The sequence below is a fragment of the Symphalangus syndactylus genome, chromosome 24 (assembly GCF_028878055.3).
Source record: "Symphalangus syndactylus isolate Jambi chromosome 24, NHGRI_mSymSyn1-v2.1_pri, whole genome shotgun sequence".
Classification (NCBI taxonomy): Eukaryota; Metazoa; Chordata; class Mammalia; order Primates; family Hylobatidae; genus Symphalangus; species Symphalangus syndactylus.
The window spans coordinates 9,712,608-9,724,125 of NC_072446.2; the positions used below are offsets into that span (position 1 = coordinate 9,712,608).

Sequence of the window (11,518 nt, forward strand, 5' to 3'; positions counted from 1 at the left end):
TAGCTGGATCTCCCTGAGGACATTTGTCCTTGCATATCTTAATGATTTGTCCACAAAAACTCAGCATCACTGGGGGGGCAGCTGGGAGGCCTGGGTCCGGGTGACCTTCTCCACCTAGATGTTCACCCCACTCGGTTCCAACTTTACCAACAGGCCCCCCGCAGGGACTTGGGGTCGCAGAGTCCCGGCCTGTCTCAGGGCCTTGTTCATGGAAGGGAGATGAGTCGGATTGAAAGCTCATCGTGTAGGGTTCTGTGCGGGGCCCTTACAGGACCTGACCGCAGCCAAGATGCCTGCCTGTTAACCATGCCCAGCCCCCGTCATTTCTGCGTGAAGCTGCAGGCCTCGGAGCCTTGGTCTGAAACGCCTGTCGAGTAACCTTGGTCCATAAACATGGGTGCACAGTCTGTTCTCCCCAAGTACAGGGCAGTAGGAAACACCGCCCTCTGTAGCTGCGGAATGGAAAGGGCTCTTTTCTCTGAGGTCTTTATACGTTAGAAAGCTCTTCTGGGAAGGATGTTTGAATCCGTAGTGTCTCTCTGTATTCACTTTTAACTGCTTTCTAAATTAGCTGAGAAATTCTGACTTGAAATATTGTCAGGTAAGCATTTCTTCAGTTTTCATGTGTGTATGTAACAGTAGCTTTGCATGGAAATTGTAATCAGAGTCAAATACAGTATTGAATGGAATGTACTGCCTTCTCCTCCTAAATCAATAAACATATTTCATGGAAACTGGTCCTTGTTTGTTTGAATTGGAACCATTTGGTGGCTCCTGGTCACCTATCCTAGGCCCCCGTTTGCTTTCCATAAGCCAGCGCAGCGCACCCTGGTGGTGTCCCCAGCTCTGCAGCCCACCCAGCAGCTGCTGGAGCTGACGCAGTGCAGGCTGGTGCTGCCCTGGGGCCCTTCTCGGCACCCTGGCACCCAGAAGAAGATGAACATCGTTCTCCTCTTACCTGAGACGTGCTGGACCCAGTGGCTTTGTTCAGGTCTTAGGGATTCCCAGTTGGAAAGAGGGAGGGTCTGTGTGTGTGTGAGTGGGTGTGTTTGGTGGGTTGGGGGAAGTCACTTCTTCCCACCTTAATTGCCAAGTCTTTTATCCAAGTCATACTTCAGAACCCTTGTTGATTAACTTCCACACAGTTTCTGTTCCAGCAGGTGTGAACATTTTGTTTTGACAGATGCAGACCATTGAGAGAGTTTTCATTTTAAGTCACTGATAATGGGATGTGCTAGGTGGGTTTAGGGGTAAAGGCCTCATTGTGATAGTTTGGGGTTGGGAGGAGTCAGGTTTTGGATGGTTATTTAGTAAGAGGGAGCGTCTTCCTGCAGCCTCAGGTTCAGTACCGAGGGCGCTTCCTGCACCCTAAGAAGCAGGTGTTCCCTTTGCCAACTGCCTTGTCCCTCAGTCCCTGTTGTGACACACCTGGACACAGATCCTGGTTTTGGTCTTGGCCCACACAGCTTTTTGAATACACCCTTTATCTTCAGTTTCTTGAGTTCTTTTCCTGTGCGTGTGGTCTGATTCTGACCGCTGAGTCCAGACCCCTCCGTCATGAATACGCAAAGGACACAGACATGGTGCTAAAAAGGCCTGTTTGCTTGCACGTGATACACCCTGAAGAAAGCCATTTGCCTTCTGGCCTTTCAGAGGGTGTTAGGGGAATGTCCACACCCTTGTTCCAGGCCTGATCAGTACCCTTCAGTGGAAGTGCAGGGGCACCTTTAGCTGCAGCTGGCATCTCCGGGCCCCAGCCCCTGGTTGCTTTATGAACTGAGGCCCTCAGTAGCCCTCAGGAGGGAGGTGGGTAAGTAAGCCTACCGTGCCCTGTGCCACCCGTGACCTGGCTGGTGCCAGCTTCGTGCAGGCCTCAGTCTCTGCACACTCCCTCCCAGGGCTCACACACACCATGGGGCAGCTGCCGAGGGGAGGGGCGAGCCTGGGAACAGCCCCTGGGCAACCTTGACTGCCCCTCCTGAGGTGGGGGCTCTGTGACTTTTTGACCTTACTGGTCTGCTGGACATGCCAGGCACTGGCAGGCACACCCTTTCCTCCCAGGGAAGACAGCTCCCAAGGTCCAGCCAAGCGAACTGCACTGCTCCTTCCATGAAGAGTTTATTTCCAAGGCGCCGGCCACATTTTACATATTCATGCAACCATAATAACAAACATGAGTTGGGTGACAAGATTTGACTGTTTCACAACGGGTGTGCCTTTTTGGACAGCCCAATTTAAATTTTAAATGGCAGGGAAATTCAGAACGAACACCCATCTGACTGCAGCTTTATTCAGTCACCAGTGTTTGCAGATGAGAGCACCAAGAGCTGGGAGCATTTACACGTGCCAGCTGCGTGTTTGATGCCAATCTCCAGATGGTTGCTGTTTTCAAGACTAAAGAATCTTGCCAGGGCTGGGATATACTAATTATTTTTTTCATTAACAAGCAAGTTAGCCATTAAAAGTTTGAGTTGGAGTGACACACCACGAGACGGGACCATGTAACAGTGATTTTGTACATCACGCTGCCACCCTAACAGCCCTTTAGAAGCTGAGCGTCTCCCTTGGGTGGCATGTCCCCTCTGTGTCAGAGTCAGCACTAGGCTCCCCCAGGTGACTTCCCCACATGGGGCCCCACAAGCCCTACTGCCCGGGGTCCTTCCTGAGGCCTAGCCCATGCCTGTGTCTGTTCCCCATGTCAGGTTCTGCAGGGAGGGGGCCTGGCTTACAGAGCCCGGCTTACAGGAACTCAGCCTGAGCCTCAGTGCCCTTCCCACCAGGGCGTGGTGGGCTCTGCAGGTGTATGGTCCAGGAAGGCCATAATAGCCAATTTCATAACCGACCATACCCGAAAAGTGGATTTGAGTAAGCTATGTAATAGCTTATTCAGTAAAAAGATAGCTATTGTGGTGAGAGAAGTACTATTTTAAAATATGTTTAACTCATGTTAATCAGAACATGAACTTGACAGGTTTGCTGAGCAGCAGAGCTCAGCTGTGCCCTTCGGTGTGGCCCGGCTGGTTTTCCTGCTTCCCTCCTCTTCTGCCCACCCAGCCCTTTCACTGGCACCGTGCTACTATCCGGGGGGACAGAGAATGAAGAGGAGGTGGAGGTGAGGTGCTGGGATACCTCACCCCTCCTGCTCGAATCTCAGCTCTGGCCAGCAGCCTGTGATGAAGAGGCCTTTGGCCCTCTCTCCAGGAGGAAGGAAGCGTCCCATGGAGCAGGCTGGTCCCAACTCAGTCTGGCAGGCCTGGTATTCCTCCCTTCACCCATCTCCCGTGCTCAGCCTGTCCATCAATTCCTTAGTGGAATTTAGGGAGATTAACAACAAATGTATTTAGAACTACATGGTGGTGCCTGTCCAAACAACTACCTGAAGCGGTCTGTGATGATCTTTACATCACCGGAAGCACAGGAAATCATACTGGTTTTCATTGTATGGGGAAGAAAATCTGTAGTGTGAGCACCTTTTGTATACCACAGTCACGTTAAATTATCTGTACGTTGAGTTGTTACGGTTTAATCTCACATATTGTTACGTCGCTGCCGCTGAAACGTCCCGCCCACGTGTATCACTTTCCCTCAGCTCCTGTTTTGGGATGTGGGTTTTTATATTCCCCTTTGGCATTCTCGATTGATTATGAGTGTGGGGATGGTCGTTACTGGAATGTTAGTACTCCCGATCGAAGTTACCACAACTTACAACGTTGGGAATATCTTTGAATAATTTTTTTTTTTTAAACTAATACTGTGCCTTAAAACCCCCAGTGCGCGTTGTCCACCTGCTGTGCTCTTTGCCACCTGTTCGCTGAGCACCTCGGTGCTTTACGTGAGCACAGTGTCTGTCCTGTGTTTACCAAGACATGAGCCTTAGGGAGTCTTTGATATGTTGATGCTCACTGAATTTCTAAACCCAAAACATTTATTTTATCTTTTTTCCAAGACGGAGTCTCACTCTGTTGCCCAGGCTGGAGTTCAGTGGCACAGTCTCGGCTCACTGCAACCTCTGCCTCCCAGGTTCAAGCAATTCTGCCTCAAGCCTCCTGAGTAGCTGGGACTACAGGCACACGCCACTACGCCTGGCTAATTTTTGTTTTTTGTTTTGTTTTGTTTTGTTTTGTTTTTGAGACAGAGTCTCACTCTGTCACCCAGGCTGGAGTGCAATGGCGTGATCTCAGCTCACTGCAACCTCCGCCTCCTGGGTTCAAGCGATTTCTCCTGCCTCAGCCTCCTGAGTAGCTGGGACTACAGGTGTGCACCACCACACCCAGTTAATTTTTGTATTTTTAGTAGAGACGGGGTTTCACCATGTTGGCCAGGATGGTCTTGATTTCTTGACCTCATGATCTGCCCACCTCAGCCTCCCAAAGTGCTGGGATTACAGGTGTGAGCCACCGCACCCGGCCCAGTTTTTGTATTCTTAGTAGAGACGGGGTTTCACCATGCTGGCCAGACTGGTCTCAAACTCTTGACTTCGTGATCCACCCGCCTTGGCCTCCCAAAGTGCTGGAATTACAGGCGTGAGCCACCATGCCCAGTCCAAAGCATTTATTTTAGCCATTTCATTTAATGCCGTTTTTCCTGTTCTGACACCAGAGACGAATGGATGACCTCATGACTTGTGCTTTATTGATGATTATGACTTTATTGATAATTTAATATTGGTATATTTAGAGTAATTATGTGTTGCAACTCCTAAGTTAAAGACAAAAAAGGGGCCGGGTGCGGTGGCTCATGCCTGTAATCCCAGCACTTTGGGAGGCCGAGGCAGGTGGATCACCTGAGGTCAGGAGTTCGAGACCAGCCTGGCCAACATGGTGAAACCTCTTATCTACTAAAAACACAAAAATTAGCCAGGCATGGTGGTGCATGCCTGTAATCCCAGCTACTCAGGAGGCTGAGACAGGAGAATTCTCCTGAACCTGGAAAGCAGAGGTTATAGTGAGCCGAGGTCGCGCCACTGCACTCCAGCCTGGGCAACAGAGCGAGACTCCATCTGAAAAAATAAATAAATAAATAAAAATGCTGTTTGTTACCTTCCCGGCAGTGGCAAGAGGGGAAGAAGAGCATAGCTGAGCTGTTGTGTTGAGGGCACGTGCGACAGTGCCCTTTTCACCCCTGCAGGCTCACACCATGGCCTCCCTCCCCTCCGCACTACTGCTCTAGCATTACAGATAATTTATTTAAAATATGTAACAAATTCCGACGATTGGGATGAATTCCCTTGTGGATTGGGCCTTCGGTTCCATGGTTGGTGACGAAGGGTTAGTCGCCCCCTTCACATGGCTCCGGGAGGACTGGGTTGGTGCATTCCTGGCTCGGTGTGTTCCCAGCTGGTTCCTGGGGCAGTGTGTTCCCGGGGCAGTGCGTTTTTGGGACGGTGTGTTCCTGGGGCGGAATCGTCCAGGCTTTTGCAACTGTCTTGACACTTGATTTTATTTTGCCACAGAATGGCTTATTTCTGTCTATTAAACGTTCCCCATGAAAGCCCTTAATACACCTCTAAAGGGTAAAAGCTGGATTTAGATTCTAAAATTTGCACAAATATTTTGTTTTTCAGGTCTTGAGTCACCACGTCCGAATATAATTCTTGGGTTAGTAATCTGCCAAAAAATAAAACGTCCTGCAAACAGTGGAGAGTTAGACAAGATGGATGAAAAGCGGACCCGACTTCAACAGGAAGAAGTGGACGTTCCGGCCTATCCAAAAGTAACCACAGCCCCGCAGTCCGAAAAGAAGCCCTCCAAGTATCCACTCTACTCTGCAGACGTGGCTGTCAGCACCACACCTCCTGGGTCGCCGCCCCCTCCACCCCCTCTTCCAGAACCACCGGTGCTAAAAGTGCTGTCATCCCTCAAACCTGCAGCCACCAGCCCAGCCACAGCAGCCACAACATCAGCGACAGCCTCCATGGCAGCTTCCTCCGCCGCTTCCTCTGCTTCCAAAACAGCATCACCGCTGGAGCACATCCTGCAGACTCTCTTTGGAAAGAAGAAATCATTCGACCCCTCTGCCAGAGAGCCTCCCGGGTCCAGCACAAGTCTCCCCCAGGAGCCCAAAACCACAGCAGAGGATGGGGTGCCAGCGCCTCCGCTGTTAGATCCGATCGTCCAGCAGTTCGGTCAGTTCTCAAAAGATAAGGCTCTGGAGGAAGAGGAGGACGACAGGCCATACGACCCCGAGGAGGAGTACGACCCAGAGAGGGCCTTCGACACTCAGCTTGTGGAACGAGGGCGGCGCCACGAGGTGGAAAGGGTTCCTGAAGCAGCTGCAGCCGAGCGGGAAGAGGTGGCCTATGACCCTGAGGATGAGACCATCTTAGAAGAAGCGAAAGTGACTGTTGATGACTTGCCCAACAGGATGTGTGCCGATGTGAGAAGGAATTCCATGGAGAGGCCTGCCGAGCCGGTGGCCGGGGCTGCCACGCCCTCCCTGGTGGAACAACAGAAGATGCTAGAAGAGCTGAACAAACAGATCGAGGAGCAGAAGAGACAGCTGGAGGAGCAAGAAGAAGCTCTCAGGCAGCAGAGGGCCGCTGTCGGGGTCTCCATGGCCCACTTCTCGGTGTCGGACGCCTTGATGTCTCCGCCACCAAAGTCGTCCTTGCCCAAGGCGGAGCTGTCCCAGCAAGAGCAGCAGTCTGCAGACAAGCCCGCCTCACTGCCCCCCGCCAGCCAGGCGTCAAACCACAGAGACCCCCGGCAAGCGAGGCGCCTGGCTGCTGAGACCGGTGAGGGGGAGGGGGAGCCTCTCTCCAGGCTCTCGGCACGTGGTGCCCAGGGTGCCCTGCCCGAGAGAGATGCTTCCAGGGGCGGCCTTGTGGGCCAGGCGTCCGTGCCAGTCCCGGAGGAAAAGGAGTCAGCCTCTTCCCCCTGGGCTTTGGGCGAAAAGCCCCCAGCGGGGTCCGAGCAGGACGGCTGGAAGGCAGAGCCTGGGGAGGGCACCCGCCCCACCACGGTTGGAGACAGCTCGGCCAGGCCTGCCCGGAGGGTGCTGCTGCCCACACCGCCCTGCGGCGCCCTGCAGCCTGGCTTCCCGCTGCAGCTCGACGGTGAGAGGGACCCTTTCACCAGCCCGGGGTTCGCGTCGCAGGACAAGGCTCTCGGCTCAGCCCAATATGAGGACCCAAGAAATCTTCATTCTGCTGGAAGGAGCAGCAGCCCTGCAGGTGAAACAGAGGGGGACAGAGAGCCACAGGCCAGACCCGGCGAGGGCACCGCCCCGCTCCCCCCACCAGGACAGAAAGTGGGGGGCTCTCAGCCCCCGTTTCCAGGTCAGCGGGAACCTGGACCTCATGTTTTGGGGGTGTCAGGGCTTCACGGCCCCAATTTCCCGGGACCAAGGGGGCCAGCCCCTCCGTTTCCAGAAGAGAATATCGCTTCTAACGATGGGCCACGAGGGCCTCCGCCAGCCAGATTCGGAGCCCAGAAAGGGTCTATCCCTTCCTTATTCTCGGGGCAACATGGGCCACCTCCTTATGGGGACAGCAGAGGCCCCTCACCCTCTTACCTTGGTGGACCACGAGGAGGGGCACCATCCCAATTTGAAGAACGCAAAGATCCCCATGGGGAGAAGAGGGAGTTCCAGGACGCCCCGTATAACGAGGTGACGGGCGCCCCCGCCCAGTTTGAAGGGGCAGAGCAAGCCCCGTTTCTGGGAAGCAGAGGCGGCGCGCCTTTCCAGTTCGGAGGCCAGAGAAGGCCGCTGCTGTCTCAGCTGAAAGGCCCCCGAGGCGGCCCCCCTCCCTCTCAGTTTGGAGGTCAGAGAGGACCACCCCCTGGTCATTTCGTGGGCCCAAGAGGGCCCCATCCTAGTCAGTTTGAAACTGCCCGGGGCCCTCATCCCAACCAGTTTGAAGGACCCAGAGGCCAAGCGCCTAACTTTATGCCAGGTCCCAGGGGCATTCAACCTCAGCAGTTCGAAGACCAGAGGGTCCATTCACCACCAAGATTCACAAACCAAAGGGCGCCTGCACCCCTGCAGTTTGGTGGACTACGGGGGTCTGCACCCTTTTCTGAAAAAAATGAGCAGACCCCTTCGCGATTTCACTTCCAGGGCCAGGCCCCGCAGGTGATGAAGCCGGGCCCCAGGCCCCTGCTGGAGCTTCCCAGCCACCCCCCGCAGCACCGGAAGGACCGCTGGGAGGAGGCCGGGCCGCCCTCCGCGCTCTCATCCAGTGCGCCCGGACAGGGCCCCGAGGCCGACGGACAGTGGGCATCGGCCGACTTCCGAGAGGGGAAAGGCCACGAATACAGAAACCAGACTTTCGAAGGGAGGCAGAGAGAGCGGTTTGACGCGGGGCCCAAAGAGAAGCCGCTGGAGGAGCCCGACGCCCAGGGCCGGGCGTCCGAGGACAGGAGGAGAGAGCGCGAGCGCGGCCGAAACTGGAGCCGAGAGCGGGACTGGGACCGGGCCCGGGAGTGGGACCGACACCGGGACAAGGACTCCAGCCGAGACTGGGACAGAAACCGGGAGAGGAGCGCTAACCGCGACCGAGAGCGCGAGGCCGACCGGGGCAAGGAGTGGGACCGCAGCCGGGAGCGGAGCAGGAACCGAGAGCGCGAGCGAGACCGGAGGCGCGACCGGGACCGGTCCCGGAGCAGAGAGCGGGACCGAGACAAGGCCAGGGACAGGGAGCGGGGCCGCGACCGCAAGGACCGGAGCAAGAGCAAAGAGAGCGCTCGGGACCCGAAGCCCGAGGCCTCGAGGGCCTCCGACGCTGGCACCGCCTCGCAGGCCTAGACGCCCCGGCCAGGCAGAGAGACCCTTTTTAAAGCCACGTTCGTAAAATGCGTTGAACAAATAGCTTTTGAAATAGCCACGATCTTAGATTCAGGATAGAATATTCTGGACTTAAACATTACTGTAATTTTGTGTAAATGGTTTCTTACAAGATTTCACATCTTTACAATTCTGATGCTTTTTTAAAAAACTAAACTTTAATATTTCCATTTAAAATTAAAGAAATGGGAAATTGCCTACAGAGCATATTGCTTTTCAGATCATAGTTATCTTTTCCAATAACTTTATTGTAAATTTTAAGGGAGTTTCATTGGACCCTAGAGCCATACCTTCACTGACATCTCATCTGTTTGTGTTTCCAAAAGCTGCTTTTACAGGTCTTAGCCACTGTCCCGGAGGCCTGTGTGGGCATGACCTGCAGGCGTCCACCCTGCGGCTACGGGAGAAGTGTTAGTAGCTTGTATCTGGAGTCTTGAGAAGCACAAACCTTACAAATGCATCTTTCTTTTGTCATAAAATTTGAATTAACAATTTTCAACTGGGAAACAAAAACACATTTCTCAGTGTGCTCAGATTTTATATATCACCTTACCAATTTTTTCAAAAACATGATTTAAAGCAACATCTGTCCTAGCATAACTGTTGTATTTTTTTTTTTTTTTTTTTTTTTTTTTTTGAGACGGAGTCTCGCTCTGTCGCCCAGGCTGGAGTGCAGTGGCGCAATCTCGGCTCACTGCAAGCTCCGCCTCCCGGGTTCACGCCATTCTCCTGCCTCAGCCTCTCTGAGTAGCTGGGACTACAGGCGCCCGCCACCACGCCCGGCTAATTTTTTTTTTTTGTATTTTTAGTAGAGACAGGGTTTCACCGTGGTCTCGATCTCCTGACCTCGTGATCCACCCGCCTCGGCCTCCCAAAGTGCTGGGATTACAAGCGTGAGCCACCGCGCCGGGCCAACTGTTGTATTTTAAATAACAGTTTATTGAAAAATGTTAAGCTTTACCAGCCCAAAAAAAAGTAACAAACCAATTCAGTGTACTTTGGGGGCGAGGAGAAGTCCTCGATTTGAATAATCAGGAGTTTTGTTCGTCCAATTTCACATTCTGAGCAGTTCTTCTGTATCCCAGGAAAAGTACACTCAGCCCCAAACTGGTGTTTGTCAGACGAGACATTTAAAAGTTTGTCCGTGAAAGTGGAACAATACTTGTATAAAGTCTGAGATGGGAAATAGTGATGATTAGCTCCAGAACTGCAGATGAGGTAGGAAGCTGTTCACTGTGAAACAGTCTCTTGCTTGTCGCGTATTTTTCGAGTACTTCTGAAGTGTGAAGTAAAAAAATCTGGCTAATTTATTTGTACAAATACACTTTGATAATTTTTTATATTTTCATAAACTTACTTTTACAGATGTAAAATTAAAGAACTTCACTTGTTCTTTGGAGTCTTATTCCATTGTACATCACTACAGATTTTTCACTTTATAGCAGAGATTTTTTAAGTTAAGAAAACATTGAGAACGTATCAGTTTGAGATGTTTGGTGTTGAAAGCCAAGTGTCCATAGGTTAAATTACATTAAAGTAGGTGTCACGTTCCAACATCTAGTACGATGTGAAGGTTTTGTTTGTTTAACATATAAAGCAAATTTTTCTAATTTAAATACACAAATGTAAAAATTGTGTTTCTTTAGTTTACTTGATAGAGATTCCTGTAAATTGTATTTTATATTGCGGAGGCTTATATCACTGTACATGAGGACATGGAACGACCTAGGTTTTGTTACTCACAGTAGAATAAACAGCTACAGGAAGTTTCTGTCTCGAGTCTTCATCAGCCTTTTTCTAATGTGGAGAAGTTTGGGGTCGTGCACGGACGCCCTGGCCACCCAGTTTCTTGTTGCTGGTTTGCCTGGGCGTGGGCAGGAGTGCCCTTTGGACCCCTCCCTGAACTCATGCTGAGCGTAGGGTGAGACTGGCCGGGTGCGGGTCCCCACATCCTTCCATCACGGGGCAGCTGTCTCGTTCCCTGTGGGGACCCAGCACCATCCAGCTCTGCCGACAATGGGCAGGAAGGTCGAGCAGAGGGACTCACCCCCTTCAGACCCTCTCCTGGGACTGTCTGAGTGGGAGCCCGAGACCACTGCGACAGCCTCAACTGTGGTGAAGGAGTCTCATGGTTGGGGAGTGAGCCCCGAAGCCCCAGCCCATCCAGGCTGCAGCCGAGAGTGCACCCCGCTGACGGCCGGGCGTGCTGCTGCTGAGGGTGCAGGTGGGCAGTCGGGGTTGGCGGCCCAGACCCAGCAGTGCCAGTGGAGCAAATACGGTGGCCCACGTGCCTGCACACAGCGCGGCTGCAGGGACAGGCTCGGGGAGCTGGTGCGTGGCCTGCAAGCTTCCTCTGGTCGCCTGTGGGCCAGAGCTTGGCTTCCGAACAAGCGTATGGGTCCACAGCCCAGCCATGAGCAGACGCCGGTGGGACGTTCCTGCGCAGACCAGTGCAGGCCCCTTGGCCAAGTGTCTGGTGGGGCAGCAACGGCTCTGACCAGCCTCCTCCAACAGCTCCAGACCGTGACCTGTGCAGCCAAAGGGCTCACTGTGTGGAAACGTGGCGAGGAAGACCTAGCTCCAGTCCGCCCCTGGGCTCAGCCGCAGCCCGGTCAGCCACACGAAGCAGGGAAAGGCCCAGGCCCCGGAGCCCTGGCACCCACAGGCCACAGGGCACCACAGGGTCACTGAGCTGTAGCTCCCTGTTCTAGCACGGAGGCTGAGGCAGCTGTCG

General features: G+C 53.2%; 1 protein-coding gene across 2 annotated transcripts in view; it reads left to right on the forward strand.

Moving 5' to 3' along the window:
• Positions 1-10,550, forward strand: part of DIDO1 (death inducer-obliterator 1) — a 61,611-nt gene extending 51,061 nt beyond the window's left edge. For both annotated transcript variants that reach the window (XM_055265407.2, XM_055265406.2), the window contains exon 16: positions 5,564-10,550. In XM_055265407.2, coding sequence (XP_055121382.2) covers positions 5,564-8,745 — 3,182 coding nt within the window. In that variant the 3' untranslated portion in view covers positions 8,746-10,550. The remainder of the gene's footprint in view (positions 1-5,563) is intronic.
• The last annotated feature ends 968 nt before the right edge of the window (positions 10,551-11,518 follow it).